Raw genomic sequence first — 17690 nt, 5'->3', positions numbered from 1 at the left:
AAAGTTAATTTCTGGGTGCATTGTTTCCAAATATCCTACAATATGTCCATGATTAAAGTATTTTTCTGGTTCTCTCTAGTGTCTAACTTTCAAAATCCAATCCTATCATATTTTTAAGAATTCAAAACATAATTCTCAAATGCAAAAGATTCTTAAAATTAATTTCAATATCTTATTTCAAGTCTATCTGGACCCTTAGCCTTTTTATAACTTTCCAAAATCAACATTCTTACCACCGTTTTGATGTATGTTCCAAAAAGGGAGATTTTGTAAAAAAAACTTCTTAAACTTATATTTAACACTTCTCTTGCTCAGGTTTGGAGGAAATTCACCCTGTGCTATAAACAACTTATCCATTCAAAGATTACTAATAGCTGAAAAGCAGTTAAGAAGCAATTTCAAAATGTCATGAAGAAATGAGGCTTGGCGGACCTTATGTTTACATAGGCTGCATTACAGCTGTGAGCTTGGTTGAAGTCTCTTGAATCGCAGCCACTCAACTTATGATCTGACTATAAAAGCCTTCATTCGTGAAATCTACTCATAAGGAGTAGCTGCCCAGATTACAAGTACAATCTCATGATCTCCTCTTTTCTTGAGTGACTTTGCCAGCCAGAATTCACCATCTGGCTCCCAATCTGTGCTGCAATGCTGCCCCCATGCCTTCAGTGGCATCTAGTTTGCCATAAACCTTCACTGGAAGTCAAGCACCTCACTCTTCATGGAGCAGTGGTGCTTCACTCTTACCCAAAGAAGCTTGCCATCAAGATAGGAATAGAACAATCAAAACAGAACCATCAAAATCAAAATCAAGATCACATAAAGTGTTAATGCCACTTTACAATGCCTTGGAATACTGCAACCAGTTTTGGTCACCACGATGTAAAAATATTGAGACTCTTGAAGGAGTACAGAGAAGAGCAACACAGATGATTAGGGGACTGGAGGCTAAAACATATAAGGAACGGTTGCTGGAATTGAGTATGTCTAGTTTAATGAAGAGAAAGATTAGGGGTGACATGATAGCACTGTTCAAATATTTTAAGGGTAGCCATAAAGAAGAGGGGGTCCAGCTATTCTCCAAAGCGCCTGAAGGCAGGACAAGAAGCAATGGATGGAAACTAATCAAAGAGAGAAGCAACCTAGAACTAAGGAGAAATTTCCTGACAGAACAATTAATCAGTGGAACAACTTGCCTCCAGAAGTTGTGAATAATAAATAATAATAATAAACCTTTATTGTCAAAGTACAACATGTGTACATTGAGATTAGCTGAGCCTCCCCCCCCCCCGTGCTCTCTCCCCCCAACACACAGTGACAACAAACCCTCCATCCCACCACACCATGTGAACCAACTACACCACACACCGGCCTCCCAAGTCAATTCTGCATAAGTTCACAGAGATTATGTCCCATTTAAAAGCCTAACAGCCCACGGATAAAAGCTATTTTTCAGCCTGTTGGTACGGCTGGCTATATTCCTATATCTCCTACCGGATGGTAGGAGAGTAAAGAGATACCATCCAGGGTGTGAGTCGTCCCTGAGAATATTCCTCACTCTTCCAAGGCAACGAGCCCTGGCGATGTCATCCAGTGGTGTCAGGGAACAGCCCACAATGTCTTGTGCTGTGCTCACTACCCTCTGTAATACTGAAGTTTTTAAGAAGAGACTGGACAACTATTTGGCTGAAATGGTATAGGGTTCCTGCCTGAGCAGGGGGTTGGACAAATGACCTCCAAGGTCCCTTCCAACATCATCATCATCATCATCATCATCATCATCATCATCATTATTATTATTATTATTATTATTATTATTATTATTATTATTATATTATCTGATGAGAGGTATAACAAAAGGAAAAGAAAAATAATCTTGTTGAACCTCTTCAGCAGATTGTAAAGGAGAACAAAGTCATCTCAGTGCTATGTTGTAATCTAAAGCTACTGTATACTGAAATCATTACCCAGAAGTGCTTGGAGATGCTCAGTGATTATCCACTCAATCATATCATTAAGAATGGTAGAAACTGCATTATAATTGTTAAAAAACAAGAATTTAAAATAGATTTTTCAATAATAGGGGGCACATTATTTCAAAAAAGATGGCATAATCTCTGGAAGAAAAAAAGGCCTGGACTGAGGGGTTTTAAATTTTTATTTTTTTTTTACTTTTTGGGCTATTAATTGTTATTTAATTTTATTTTAACTCTATTTTAACTTATATTGCTTTTAGCTTTGCCCTGTAAACCACCCTGAGTCCTTCGGGAATAGGGCAGTATATAAAACCAATAAATAAATAAATAATAAACAGTATGAAACATTTCCCTTAATGGACTCTTCCCAGGCAGATCTAGCCAAGAGGAAGCAAAGGACAGTGTATTAATAGCAGCTTGAAATTGTCCAGTCTACCTAAATTAACAAGGGAACAAATTGATCCAACAAAATTTGAAAAATTGATGTGGTGGTATTATCCTACTTTTATCAGAATGTGTGTCTTCAATCTGCTTGAGAAAATATTTGCAAAGCCATCATAGTTTGCTGCCAAGGGCATGAATTGGCCTCCTCTAAGCTTAGCAAGATGCATCAGGTCCTGTACCACTCAACTTTGTTTTTTTTTATTCTCATCTTAGATAAAATAACCTTTATTATTATTATTATTATTTTACTGTGGGCACAACGGCACACATCAAAAATGAAATTTTGTTGCCCGCTCTCAAAGTGAAACACATACATGCCACAAACCTAAACATACTATATACAATCTTCAAATGGAAACAATGCTATTTCTGCAGGGTTTCCTGATTTTTTATAAATACTTTCTAATTATATGCATATGTGCATGTATGTATGTACATATGAATTACTTTTTAATAGCTGACTTGTCAAGTTTAAAACAAAACTCTAGAGCAAATGGCTGCTTGATTTTACCTAATTAAATATCAATAATTATATCAAAGTATAATTTTAAAAAAGTGTTTCATAACCATTAATATTTTGGTAAAACATGGCTTTAAATTACACAGCTAAAACATTTAGAAAGTTAAATAGAAGTTAACTGTGTTTATGATGAAACTATGACCTATGTTAGCATATTTAACAACTAAAACAACAATAAAATTTGAGTTAAGTTATAATGAACAAGTACATATAGCACAGGTCTTTTTGTCAATCCATTTTATTGTTGCTTAGTGTAAACAATAACATAATTTACAGAAGTTATACTGTGGTCCAGAAATAACAAAAATAATGTTAATACAGATCAATGTATTAAAAGAAAGATGATATCTTAACATGCTTGTTCTAATTCTGTTTAGGGAATGAAAATCCACAAGGTAGTAATTTTGGAATTGTCAGGAAATTAATCAAAGAATCAACCTGAAAATAAGGAGCAATTTCTTGACAGAACAATTAATCAGTGAAATGGCTTGCCTTCAGAAGTTGTGTGTGCTCCATCACTGGACGTTACACACGTTGCAACAATGACAATGCCATCACCATTTCACTACAATACTTTCCTCTAGAGATCATTGTTTCTTAACTTCAGCAACTTATGATGTGTGGATTTCAGCTCCCACACTTCAGAGTTCAACTTCAAAGCCTGAGGTAGAGCATACCATATCACACAGTCTTTATGCATTAGCCATTATGCAGAATAAATCACCTGAACCCATCTAAACTTTGTGTATTTTTGGATAGGATCCTTCAATTCTTCTTATTTTATTTGGACAAAAGTAATTAAACAGTTCTTTATTCACGAGTCAACTAAAATATGCTATTTCAGTGGTAAAAATAATATCCTGTAATAATAGCACTTTTCATTTGTCATTGAAGAACTGATACCAGGAGTTATCTCCCTCAAGAGCTATGGAACTTTGATTTTTCTTAATCTTCTATTAAGATAATCTTAATATAGATATTTTATTTCTTTCTGGAAAGATACTTTGGGTGGCTTTTGTGCCTTTTATTTTTCTTAGCTTATTTAGAATAAGATAATTTTGAAAACAACAAACATGGCTGGAAGGAACAGCAATTATTTTCAATTCAAGATGTACTCCAATCCTGAAAAGATGCTTAAGTATACTGATGTTTACATTTATTAAATTTATAAGCTCATCCAATTCCTTAACGATTTTGGATGATGTGCAAATAAAATAACACCTAAAAAATAACACAAGTAAAATATCACCATTGAAGTCCTGATGATAAAAACTATCCAGTTTAAAAACAATGCAAGACATATACAGGACATTCCTCCACCCCACCTTCTAAACTAAGTACTGCTGTACAAGTGGTGTGATGTTACGTACAAAACGTAGGTAGCCAAATACATTTATTAGGTTTTCTAAAGCGAATGTTGTATGTCTTCACAGAATGGCAATTGCATTTTTTTTTCCGAAATAAGAAAATGCACTCACAAAAACATGATTTTTATACAGAACTCTTCCTATTAGGGCCAGTAGAAAAAAAAACTTTTTCAGAGTTAAAGCACTGAAGCATTTGTGTCCTTAAGTTTCAATTATTCATTTTTAAAGAAAAATGACACTGAGGTATGGACAGACAGTGTGCCAAACTGGGAAGAAAATACAACTCATTTGCAAAAATGGCTTCTTTTTCCTTAAACAAAAGGGAGAAAATAAGAACTTCTGGCTTGTGTTAAACTTCAAACAAAACTCTCGATTCAGCACCAAAAAGATGACTTCGTATTAACTCTGCCTACTACCTATGACAATCAATCACCTACAGTGTTAGCAATCCAGGACAGGATTGATATATAGCATTAATGACAAAACAAAAGGCAGTCGCAACAGTTATGCAAAGTCAATCCTACATAGAAATGGATAGCATGCCCCTGTGCCGAGTTTGCAGGAATGAACAAAAGAACTTTAACTAGAAAAATAGTTTCTAAAAGGAAAAATCAATTATCAAGAATTTTGAAACAGGATAAAATTTATAATACAATGTCAAGCTGTCCACATTCACACAGGTTGCATTCTAATACCATTTATATAAAGATGGAAAATTATCTCACAAAGTGGACAAGGTAACTATACAATAGAAGATACATCCTCCAAGCCCATTTTTTCTGCATTAGTCGGTATCATGAGTTTCATATATTCATAAGTGGATATTACAAACAACTGGGGTGCATTTATGTTTGCTTATAGCTACAGAAGTGCATTGCTCCCGACAGTTTTTTAAAGACATAATTTACACTTAAGATATAACAACACCTACAGGCAAGATTTTCCCTGAAAACCAATTGGTTCTATTTAGTGGTTCCACCTACATTTCAGGTAATTCTTATATTAAGAGTTTTTAAGTGTGCACCTAAAATATAACTTGTGAATCAAAAAAGACACTTTTGGGAACAAGGTCACATGTTAAGGAGACTGGTAGAATTTAATAGAATTCACCAACAATTCATAAATCAAAATATTCCAAGTTCAAATTTGAGAGCCAGGATTTTTGGGGTTAAAAAAAAATTGTGCTCAAAAGTTTTGCCTCTATGTTTTTCTAAACTTGGGTCAAAAGGGTGCCATTTATTCCATCTTCTCAGTGTTTCAACACTTGTGATTATCTCATTAAAAAAAAAAAATCCTGCGGGCTACGGAGGACTTGAAAGGGCATTAGCCAATGTCAGTAACCAAAAAAGTATACATTACTGTTGCTATCCTTATTCTCTTTGTGGACTGCATTGAAAGAAATCAGTGTTGTTTCTTTATCTTGACAGCTATGCTATACAAACTGGAAATGCTTGATTTATTTTTTTTAAAAAAACCCTTGGCCATTTTTCCTGTAAATTGCACAAGGTAGCATTTAGTATGGATTACTAAACTATGTAGGTAAAAAAACAACAAGGAAGTAAGAGCTATTTCAACTTCCCATTATTCTTTATGATGAAATTGTGAAAACTTTCCTGAAATGTATTCATTTAAAACAGGGGTCCCCAACTCTCAGTCCATGGACTGGTACCGGGCTGTGGCATGCCAGAACCAGTCCACACAAACAAGCAAAGCCCCATCTGCAGGATGCAGGCAGCACACAAAACCAAGCCCCCTCCAGTCCGTGGAAAAACCTCTCTCCACTTAACAGGTCCCTGATGCCGAAAACGTTGGGGACTTCTGATTTAAAACACAATATACTTGAAATTGTTTGCTAAAGAATAGCTGCAAAAACATATTCTTCCTTCAGTTTTTCTAGCACATAATTTACATTTATGGCATAAGAAACACACACGGACAAGATTTTTCCTGTAAATCAGTTTGTTCAAAATAATGGTCCTTCTATATATTTCAGATAATTCTTAGATTACACATTAGAGTTTTTAAGTGGGCACCTAAGATGTAATTGTTTTAATAGAGTGTTCTGAGTTGGTCTGCTTTCTTTCGCTTAGGCCAAACACCATGTTTTGTTTGATGCAATTTTCTATTGTTAATATGGAATCTGTGGAAAATTAAATCTATGAAATCTTTGGGTGGGTCTCTCTCAGTCCAACCCACCTCATGGATAGTTATGGGGAAAGCAAGAGGCAGGAGTACAGGTAGCGCTCTCATTACTATAATTGAGCCCACAAATTTGATTGTTATGTTGGGTGATGAAACCGTGCCCTACAGGTGAAACTCGAAAAATTAGAATATCGTGCAAAAGTTCATTTATTTCAGCAATGCAGCTTAAAAGGGGAAACTAATATATGAGATAGAGACTCATTACATGCAAAGCAAGATAGTTCAAGCCGTGATTTGTCATAATTGTGATGATTATGGCATACAGCTCATGAAAACCCCAAATCCACAATCTCAGAAAATTAGAATGTGAAAAGGTGCAATATTCTAGGCTCAAAGTGTCCCACTCTAATCAGCTAATTAAGCCATAACACCTGCAAAGGGTTGTGAGCCTTTAAATGGTCTCTCAGTCTGGTTCAGTAGGAATCACAATCATGGGGAAGACTGCTGACCTGACAGTTGTGCAGAAAACCATCATTGACACCCTCCATAAGGAGGGAAAGCCTCAAAAGGTAATTGCAAAAGAAGTTGGATGTTCCCAAAGTGCTGTATCAAAGCACAATAGAAAGTTATGTGGAAGGGAAAAGTGTGGAAGAAAAAGGTGCACAAGCAGCAGGGATGACCGCAGCCTGGAGTGGATTGTCAGGAAAAGGCCATTCAAAAGTGTTGGGGACTTTCACAAGGAGTGGACTGAGGCTGGAGTCAGTGCATCAAGAGCCACCACACACAGACGGATCCTGGACATGGGCTTCAAATGTCGTATTCCTCGTCAAGCCACTCCTGAACAACAAACAACGTCAGAAGCGTCTTACCTGGGCTAAAGAAAAACATATCTGGTCTGTTGCTCAGTGGTCCAAAGTCCTCTTTTCTGATGAGAGCAACTTTTGCATCTCATTTGGAAACCAAGGACCCAGAGTCTGGAGGAAGAATGGAGAGGCACACACTGCAAGATGCTTGAAGCCCAGTGTGAAGTTTCCACAGTCTGTGTTGATTTGGGGAGCCATGTCATCTGCTGGTGTTGGTCCACTGTGCTTCATTAAGTCCAGGGTCAACGCAGCCGTCTACCAGGAGATTTTGGAGCACTTCATGCTTCTTTCCGCAGACGAGCTTTATGGGGATGCTGACTTTATTTTTCAGCAGGACTTGGCACCTGCCCACACTGCCCAAAGCACCAAAACCTGGTTCAATGACCGTGGGATTACTATGCTTGATTGGCCAGCAAACTCGCCTGATCTGAACCCCATAGAGAATCTATGGGGCATTGCCAAGAGAAAGATGAGAGACATGAAACTGAACAATGCAGAAGAGCTGAAGGCCGCTATTGAAGCATCCTGGTCTTCCATAACACCTCAGCAGTGCCACAGGCTGATAGCTTCCATGCCATGCCGCATTGAGGTAGTAATTGCTGCAAAATGGGCCCAAACCAATTACTGAGTACATATGCATGCTTATACTTTTCAGAGGTCCGATATTGTTCTACGTACACTCGTTTTATTGATTGCATGTAATATTCTAATTTTCTCAGATTGTGGATTTGGGGTTTTCATGAGCTGTACGCCATAATCATCACAATTATGAGAAATCACGGCTTGAACTATCTTGCTTTGCATGTAATGAGTCTATCTCATATATTAGTTTCCCCTTTTAAGTTGCATTACTGAAATAAATGAACTTTTGCACGATATTCTAATTTTTTGAGTTTCACCTGTATTTTAACTTTTTTGCAGAGGTCCTTAAGCAAACATGGCAATCATTAAATGAACATGCTGGCTGTTAAAACAACCCACCACTGTTCATTCTGGGGCAGTTTTTGCTGGAAACTGTTTCTGGTGAAAATGTCGTAAACTGCCATCATATGAACATGGTGCACTGCAGATAGCCATAAATTGCTAATTGGCCAAATTGGGTCATGTGACTACAGGAGGGGAGGCCTGCACATTGGAACTATGAATCTGGATCTAAAGTCCATTTTGGGGTCCATCATAATTTTGAATGTTTGCTAAGTGACCAGCCGCAAGTCAAGAACTACCTGTATTAAGTATGCTTGCTGGCTTGAGTTGAAAGAAAGGATATTTCAACAGCAGGTATTTAAAGCAGTTTTAATGCAAAAGTGTTACTGGAAATCATTAACAGGAATTACTGTCCCTGATTCCACTTTCTGTTTCTCAGGATAAGTAAATATGTGAGCATGTATATGAATAAAACAACAGAAAGAAACAACAAAACAACAACAGAAACAATGAGCAGTTGTGGCTGATCCGTCATTGGAGGTTTTTAACAGATTGGACAGCCATTGGTCTGAAATGGTAGACTCTACTGCCTGAGCAGGGGGTTAGACTAGAAGACCTCCAAAATCCCTTCCCACTTTATTATTCTGTTGGAAACTATTTATCAGGGTTGCTTAGAAGGAGTTCATGATAGTTTACAATATTGCACATTTCAATATTCTTTTACAAACCAGAAGGAATACTAACGTTCAATAAAAGCATAAAATATTTTAATTGGCACCAACTTCTCCAGGACTGTTAATTCTTTCAGTGAAAATCCTGAAAGCAAATGCATTTATGATCGTACCGGAATGTTACAGGTAATACATTCTTTGTTTTAGCCATTTTATATTCTTTATAAAATGGAAATAACTTCATTTCAAAATCAGAACATCTCTCCAGTGTTCTGGATATTAAATAAGCTCTCTGCAAGAGGCAAAGGAATACTCTGCCTGTTACTACACAATATTCCACTCATCTACCCCATCTCATCTCACTTGTACTTAAGAAATCAGAAGCGTAAAGGAGGCCAGTACAAAATATTCAAGACAGTATTAGTTTGCATGTTATGTCATTCATGAGAACACAAATGAAGTAACATTCTTCAAACTGCTGAGGCAGCTGTTTTGCAATATAGATGCAGCAGCTTTGAAACCTGTTATTCTCAGCATGCATCTGCCTGGCTAGCCACTTTGCTTTGCTGGTGGTCCCACTGTTAGTATTATCTGTGCATGCACATACACAGACACCCAGAGATAGCTTTTGATGTGCAAGCCTTGCAAAACATGTGGGTGCTTTCATACTGTTTTTTTTAAAAAAAATCCCTTCTTTTGTATACCTACATATTGACAAAGGATCTCTTCTGAATACTTTGCACAACCCTACCAAAATATAGATTTTAGGGAGCTAACATTAACTCCATAGGCCCCTATTTCTTGCCATCTCTTAATAAAGTGCAGTGTCACAACTGTTATATTTTCATAAATAACATGCAGTGTTGAATTTTAAACTTTTTATCTGTGATGTTCTTCATATATTCAAAATGGTACAGATACAGCTGACAATAGATATGGCAAATACTTAAAGCAGAAGTTACAGGAGAACATCTAAGTAATGTGCAGACAGATAGCATTTTATCCATTTTTTTCATCTTTCAAGGGAAGCAGAGGGCGTCAACTTCTACACAGTAAGCCCTTTAGTCCCAACGTTAAACAGATGCCGAATCAGAAGAAATATATTGTGTTTGCTTTCTGAAACTAGAATCCATTTATTAAAAGGGGTTTTAGCCACTAGGTTCAGGCAAGAAAAACAATGATTGGGACCAGCGGCTATTTATACATACTTAACAAAAACAGGTAATAAAATCTAAAAAAAGGATCTAGCAATAAATAGTCCCCTACCGGTCACACAATACCTTGTACAGCAGTGACAGCAGGAAATCAACTTTGTTTCAGTAGGCTGTGTAACATCAACTTTGACCTAATTCAACAAACAGGAAAACATTATTATCCAGAACAGAACCATCTTCAATATCTTTACACATCAATATGAATCCCGTGTTTTATTGACATTAGTTCTCTTGTTCCGGTTAAATACAAAAGAAAAGAACAGAGATGAGGCAAAGTTGCAGTGATGGCCACGTAAAGCCAGTAAGGCAGGGGAGCGGTCTTTCCAAAGGGGCAGATCCACAGGCCATGACGTATTCCGTCTCGAACATGATGCGAGGTCCAGGAGATAAACATCATCCAGGGAAGAAAGCACCAGGAATCCTTCAGCTTGAGAAGATGCATAAGGAACTTTAACATCAGGCACACAACTGGAATCACAGTAGAACAGTGAAGAAATGGTCTTTGTGGGAGAGTCAGGGCAGCCTGGGGGGGGGGAGAGGAAAAAAATTATACAAATGTAGCTTGTATTGGAAAGGAAAAGCATGCTGTTTTTCAAGAGGGAAAAAAAAGGTATGTAACAGCTGCACCAACTAAGCTGATTTGCATTTTGACTAAAATCAACACATAAGTCAGAAAGTATTAATTATCAGGATTATCTGTCAGTAGAATTTTTATATTTAATGCTTTGCATGTTCTAGTATTCGCTGCTATTCCACGTTTTGGTAAATGCAGTTCATTTAACTGATAGCTTGGACGCATTCTCTGGTTGCTAGCCCTGGAACTACCATTCATTTTAAAAATTTACTTGACTGCTGAACTGGGAACAAGGGAGCGATAAGTAATACTGATTGCAGACTTCCTTATTTTGGCAAAAAGTTCTAATGCTACACTTTTCTGGCAGACTTGGGAGTTAGTTAAGTAAAAAAAATGACAATTCTAAATGAACAAAAATAAAATCTTTCAATTTAAAGTTGTCAGTGAGAGTACCTATTTGAAATCATTTATAAATAATCCTATTTCCCAACTTCAGCCAAAATTGTTTGTACATAGGTTACAAATATCTGATTAAATAAAATATTGCTCGCATATGTGTACGTTGACTAAGGTCTATTTGAAGAGAATCTGTTATGACAACCACATAGTAAGTATGATTCTGAGTTGTTTACACACTAAGTATCCTGCTGTACTCTTTAGCAATATTATTGCAGCTTGAACTCCAGACAATAGAGAAATGTGGGGAGATCCAAGATCCATATTTCCCATGAAAGCTACCTGGGTGTCTTTGGATTAGTCACAATCTCTCAGGCCAGTTTACCTCATAGGGTTGCCATTGTGGGATTATTTATGAGGAAGCATTTGGGATAATACACACACACACAAACAAACATTAGCTATTATACCCCTACTGCAGGAAATATTCATTTTTTTTACTATAATACAAAATACACAAAGATCTCAACTATTACTTTTGTTGCATTATTTCTGATCAGTGTTTGATATTGATAGACCTGTCATGATCAAAAACTTTATGCCCTGGATTATCAAAAGACAATAAAAAATTAGGGCACCCAATTGAGCGTTTTAAAAACTTGCTCCTTCGAGGTTTTTTTTTTTAAAGCAGATTGTCCTTAAAACCTTAGTTCTAGACCAGATGGATATTTTGCTGTTAAATAAGGCAACTACTATCTTTAGTCTGTTTCACCTGTAGTTGGCAGGTTATGTGAACCAGAACTAAGGAAATTATGATCACAATGAATGGATAAAACCTTCAGTGCTTCCAGCTATCAAACTTAAAAAACCAAGTCACTTGAATACATTAATCTTACTGACTGAAAGTTTGTAAATAAGAGTTAAATGAGAATTAGAAATCCTGCATGTAAAATCAGTACATTCAAATTCTTTTTCAAGTATGCCATCTACTGGAAAAAGGTGTGATAAAACAATTTTATTGCTACCTGTTTTAAAATGCTAGAGGGAAGATCTTTAAAAAATATCAACATTGAATGCTAAGATATTTCACCCTGCTGTGTGATGGTAATTTTTATTTCAAATATATCTTTTTCTCTTAAATACACAATCCAAAAAGAGGGAACACAAACCAAAAATTAAATCTTTTTTTAAATGAAATTTTGAAGTAAATTCTTCCAACTGTTGTTTCTTAACTGAGCACACCTCAATTACAATTCTCTATCAGGCACTTTTAATAAATTATAATTTTATGATAGCACTATACTTTTACATATGGAAATTGCAAGATTAAAAAGCCTGAATGTTAAACCTGATTTTGTGGTTGGCCAACCTGCCTATTAAACAGCACAAGAAACCTTGCTATTATTCCAAAAATCTTGAAGTAAGTATCTGAAGTGTGTGGAACGGGACAAGCCGAGCAGCATTATCAGAGGATTATGCTTAGTTGATTATACAGTTCTTATAACTGATGTCATGCTAGTTTCCCCCTCCTTAGCTAAGGAACCAACCAAGCAGCCAACCACAACACTGCACCAAGATGGTTAAGGTCAAATAAGGATGAGGGCATCAACAGGTACTCAGCACAGAAACAATATAATGCATAGTTTTTCTGAACAACCAGACTGGACTGTTTTTATTGATTCTCAGTTTTAATATTCGCACTACTTTTTAGAAAGCTTTCCATTTTTTTAGCCATGGCATTCAACTAAGAGATGGAAATAGTTGATAAACAATTAGCTTTCATCCTCCCCAGGTTAAATATAGGTGACAAAGAAGATAGTTCTGGAGAATAAAATTTTTTATGGTTATCCCCTGTCACCAATTTAACTGTGAATTTTTTATTGTTTGTTCACCCATGGATTTCTCCACATAATGTACTAAGTCAGGAAAAAAATCTAATAAAGAAATAAAGCATAATGTGTTTTGTGTGAAGGCAAGCAATGCGGTATGAAACCTTAACCAACACTTAGCATTATGACTGAACCCGGCTATTCAATAAACTACTGTGAAAACTAGCCAAAGTTTAAGCGCACTCCCCATGAAGCAAATACTAAACTCCAGAATTTCCTCCAGAAAAACCTGGGAAGATCTGCCTCTGGGATTAGACAAGCTATGCTATTTATTTTCATAGCAAACACATCTTGTAAAGCCAGTCCGTATCAAACTGTTTATGTCTAAGAATAGAGTGAATGAGTGAATTCACTCTAAAACTAAATGTAAATTATTCCCTAGCTTTGGACAGCAAACAGCATGAAAAACTACCCAACTTTCTTTTTAATCAAGGAGTCATCAGGGTGGCCACTACAAAATACTACTTTTATTATACAATAAAAGTTGTAACTTAGACGTCTACTAAATAGATTTGCTAAAACTTGACATGATTTTAATATAAAAAGTTTTAAGCTAATTTTTGCAACATTTATATTACTATTTAAAGTATCTTCAGATTTATTTACTCATAAATATTCTAGAAATTTTGCTTACCTTTAATGAAAAGGAGCCAGCTAGAATAAAATGATCCATATCAATCACGGAGGAGAGGAAGCCAGCTAAAATTACTTCTGTAAAGTCACTTTTTTTCTTGAGTCCAATCACTATTGCCCATGACCACAGTCCTATAATACCATGCACCATATTATCAGACAATGCCCGCAGCCAGTAAGTTTGCTGAATGAAAGAAAATTGTAGAAGTTTATCTGCTAAATAGCAGAAAATCCCCAGTCCTAGGCTTGAAATAACAGATGCTGTGCTGAACAACTGGAGAAGAGCATGGGCTTTTTCAGTCTCAGATGCCATAGCAAGCAGCATGTCTCCATGCACAAAATCTCATCAGGGTACATATAGCCCATTGTCTGTAAAATCTTGAGTCATTCTGTAATTATCACAAAGAAAGCTTAATGAGAAGCCTTACCAATTCTGATACTCTTCTTCCTAAGCAAAAATATAATAGAAATTAGTGAACTAATTATCTCTGTACACACACTTTTTAGGTCACTGTCCCATAGACAAAACTTTATACCCTGGATGCACAGTTTATAACATTTTTTCGCATTTTGACATCACTGTATTATTTTCAAAAGTTGGAAATGAAACATTTGCAAGAAAACAAGCAAGCTCAGAGAATACCAAGAATCTATTCTGATTTTTATTCTACTTTTCTCTCTTAAGACCTTTTAAATATCTTTAAATGTTGGTTTGTCTAACCTTCCTCTCTAGCAAAAGTACATATGGTTATATACATTTATCTGCATTTGATAAATTTATTTTCATAAAAAAGCACTTTTCAATTATTTTTGGAAGGTAAACACAACATATGCTGATCAATTCTTAAAACAGAATTGCAGAACTAATAATAATAATTAAAATAATATTAAAATATTATTATTGAATTATATTTAACAATGCTTGTTATTTGTTATAACATGTTTAAAAAGTGGCTATTACCATTGTAGCATTAAGTGTTTTATCTGAGAGTAAAAATTTAACATATTCTTTTCCTTGTCTTGATTTTAAAGTAGGTCAGATTATATCTTGCTTTAGTGATTTTATAAAAGCAATTCCATGCTGAATTCAGTACTCTAATCTTCTGATAATATTTTGGCCTGTTCTAGCTTTCAAAAGACTTGTATTCTAATGTTTTAGTGAAAAAAGAAAAATAATGCATATGAATTTAATAACTATGGAAAATGTACATCCCTAAGAAAAGCTTAACATTATACTTCAAACAGTGCACCTGATAATTTAGGATAACAGCTTAACTAAAAATTATGTTTTACGGCAGAGCAATCACTCACAATATAAATAAATTTGCAACTTATGTTCACTTTTCTAGTTGTGATATTCTGTTATGCTGTTTTTTTAAAAAAAGTTATGTAACTACTTTAGATACCTGTTGCTGCTAGCAAAAGAACAGACTGAAACTGAGATTTTATAGAAGCTGTAACTATCTACAGGATGGGATACAAAGATCATGTTTAAAAGCATTTTGAATTTTTTTATGACTGAGACCAGAAAAAAATACATGCAAAGTTACCAACTTCCAAAATGTGTGGACTTATATGCTTAGGGGTTTTCTTTATTTTACCTGATGTGCACCATGCGTCAAATGAACCACGGTTCATCGCCCTCTGATAGGGAGGTTTTGATTTACCCCCCCACAGTATGACTAATCTACTTTTTCAAGTCCTCCTTTTTACCTCTCCACTTGTGTTTAATTATATAATTACTGCTGTATATAATCTGTGATCTACCTTAAAACCCAACCCTATTAATGTTATTGTTTTAACATTCCACTTAAGACATATTCCTGGTTTCTGGTACCTTCATTTCTACCCACTAAATCAATTTATACCTTTATTTAAATCCCAGGAGAAATGTTCATATGTACGAACATATCAAGAATGGTTGCAGGATTTGGGTTTGGCTAGTCTAGAGAAGAGAAGGACTAGGGGGTGACATGATAGCAGTATTCCAGCATTTGAGCAGCTGCCACAAAGAAGAGGGGGTCAACTTATGTTCCAAGCACCTTAACGCAAAACAAGAAACAAGGGATGGAAACTAATCAAGGAGAGAAGCAACCTGGAATTGAGAAATTTGCTGACAGTGAGAACAATTAACCAGTGGAACGAAGCTGTGAATGCTCCAACACTGGAAGTTTTTCAGAAGAGGCTGGACAGCCACTTGTCTGAAATGGTATAGGGCGGGGCTCTTCAAACTTGGCCCTTTTATGACTTGTGGACTTCAACTTCCAGAATTCCTCAGCCAGGCACACTGGCTGAGGAATTCTGGGAGTTGAAGTCCACAAGTCATAAAAGGGCCAAGTTGGAAGACCCCTGGTATAGGGTTTCCTGCCTGAGCAGGGGGTTGGGCTAGATGACCTCCAAGGTCCCTTCCAGCTCTATTCTGAATTTGAATGCCGCTGGCTGCTGCTCCATGCTCCCCTATGATGTAAACATCTACACCAGGGGTCTTCAAACTTGGCCCTTTTATGACTTGTGGACTTCAACTCCCAGAATTCCTCAGCCAGCAAAGCTGGCTGAGGAATTCTGGGAGTTGAAGTCCACAAGTCATAAAAGGGCCAAGTTGGAAGACCCCTGATCTACACCATTACTTAATCTGCCTTCCCCACAGGCCTCGCCTGCCAGAACGGCCCCTCAGGAGCTCAGCTGGCGAGGCTTTATCCAAGTGCCGGCCGAAGATGCAGGGATGGAGGCGGGACGGGGCGGGGAAGACATGGCTGAACACCGCCCATCCTCTGCGCCTCTCGGCCAGCCCGGCGTCCGCTCGCAGCTGGTTCTTCCCCAGCCTCGGTGCTTTTCCGGATTCCCCGGAAAGATCCCGGCTTCGTGGGGGGTTTGAGGCCCGTTCCCTGCCCCCCTCCCCCCCCCCCGCCCGCCCGCCGCTACGGTACCTGCGCCCCACTCACCTCCGGCAACGCTCATTCACCGGCAACGCGCGCGGAGCATTCTGGGCCGACCACCGGGCTGCGGAGATGAGAAGTCCCGCCTATCCACCTCCCTCCCTCGTATTTCCCGGTCTCCGCCTGCCGGCGTGCAAAGATCAACATCCGTGCGGCAGGTTGGGGGCTAGCTCAGGGGTAGGCAACCTCGGCTCTTTTATGACTCATGGACTTCAACTCCCAGAATTCCTGAGTCAGCTACGCTGACTCAGGAATTCTGGGAGTTGAAGTCCATGAGTCATAAAAGAGCCGAGGTTGCCTACCCCTGGGCTAGCTGAACGTGGGGCGTGTTTTTAAAGGCCTGGGAAATAAAGGGACACTCGCTGTTGTAAGTCTATTGCAGGGGAAGGCAACCTCGGCTCCGCTGACTGAGGAATTCTGGGAGTTGAAGTCCACGAGTCATAAAAGAGCCGAGGTCGCCTACCCCTGGTCTATTGGGATTCATTTTTCGTTTTATAAAAAACTGACGTCTCAGGTCTTTTTAAAAAAAAAAACAGGTATAGAAATGTTCATACATTTCTCTTGGCAATGTTGTTGAAAGGGCTTGGCACAGTCTTCTAGGACATAAGGAGTTTTGGTCTTTTTTAAACAAAATAATTTTTAAGCCTAAATTGCAACGCTGGGATTTCCTTGTGGTCTCCCATCCAGGGACTAATCCAGCCTGACTCTGCTTAGATCCACCAAACATGTTGCCAACTGAGACCAGAAGGCACATGAATTTAAGAACTGTGGCAAATGTACATCCCCAAGGGAAGCTTAACACTATACTTCAAACACAGTGTACCTGATACCTGTTAGGATAACCCACAACCAAATATAACTGCAATTTACTCATCAAACAATAAAATATTATGCCACTTTGATTAGAACATATCGTCGTTAGGCCTTTTTGTGGACTTCGAAGAATACTGAAAAAACTATTAAAAAAACTGTTGGAAGAAAAGTCTTCATCATGGTTCCTCCAAGCGGGGAATAAACATGAAAACTGCTTTGGGAAGAAGGTTGTAGTTTATTGCAGAGGAAAGCCACACAGAAAGATGGATCCAACCGAAAAAAAGAGAGGCTGACCACATGTGGGTAGTGAGTTTTTATACCCCCTGGA

The 17690-nt window shown here is 37.4% G+C and overlaps 1 protein-coding gene across 3 annotated transcripts in view; it reads right to left on the bottom strand.

Annotated features, from left to right (window-relative positions):
- Nucleotides 1-16589, bottom strand: part of LOC310636738 (transmembrane protein 267-like) — a 54530-nt gene extending 37941 nt beyond the window's left edge. Inside the window, exons 1-3 of one of the 3 annotated variants that reach the window (XR_014491775.1) lie at nt 16556-16589; nt 13615-14061; nt 10188-10644 (exon numbers count right to left, since the gene is read on the bottom strand). Coding sequence is in view for 1 of the 3 variants with exons in the window: in XM_083356826.1 (XP_083212952.1) it covers nt 10309-10644; nt 13615-13938 (660 nt within the window). In the remaining 2 variants the exon portion in view is untranslated. Of the gene's footprint in view, nt 1-8550; nt 10645-13614; nt 14107-16555 lie in introns of those variants that run through there. The other 2 variants (XR_014491776.1, XM_083356826.1) reach the window with 2 other exon arrangements.
- Nucleotides 16590-17690: the final 1101 nt, after the last annotated feature.

This window comes from Vipera ursinii (genome assembly GCF_947247035.1).
Source record: "Vipera ursinii genome assembly, chromosome: 2".
In the NCBI taxonomy this organism is placed as follows: Eukaryota; Metazoa; Chordata; class Lepidosauria; order Squamata; family Viperidae; genus Vipera; species Vipera ursinii.
The sequence above is the reverse complement of the archived record's forward strand: the minus strand, read 5'-3'. Positions and strand labels throughout refer to the sequence as shown.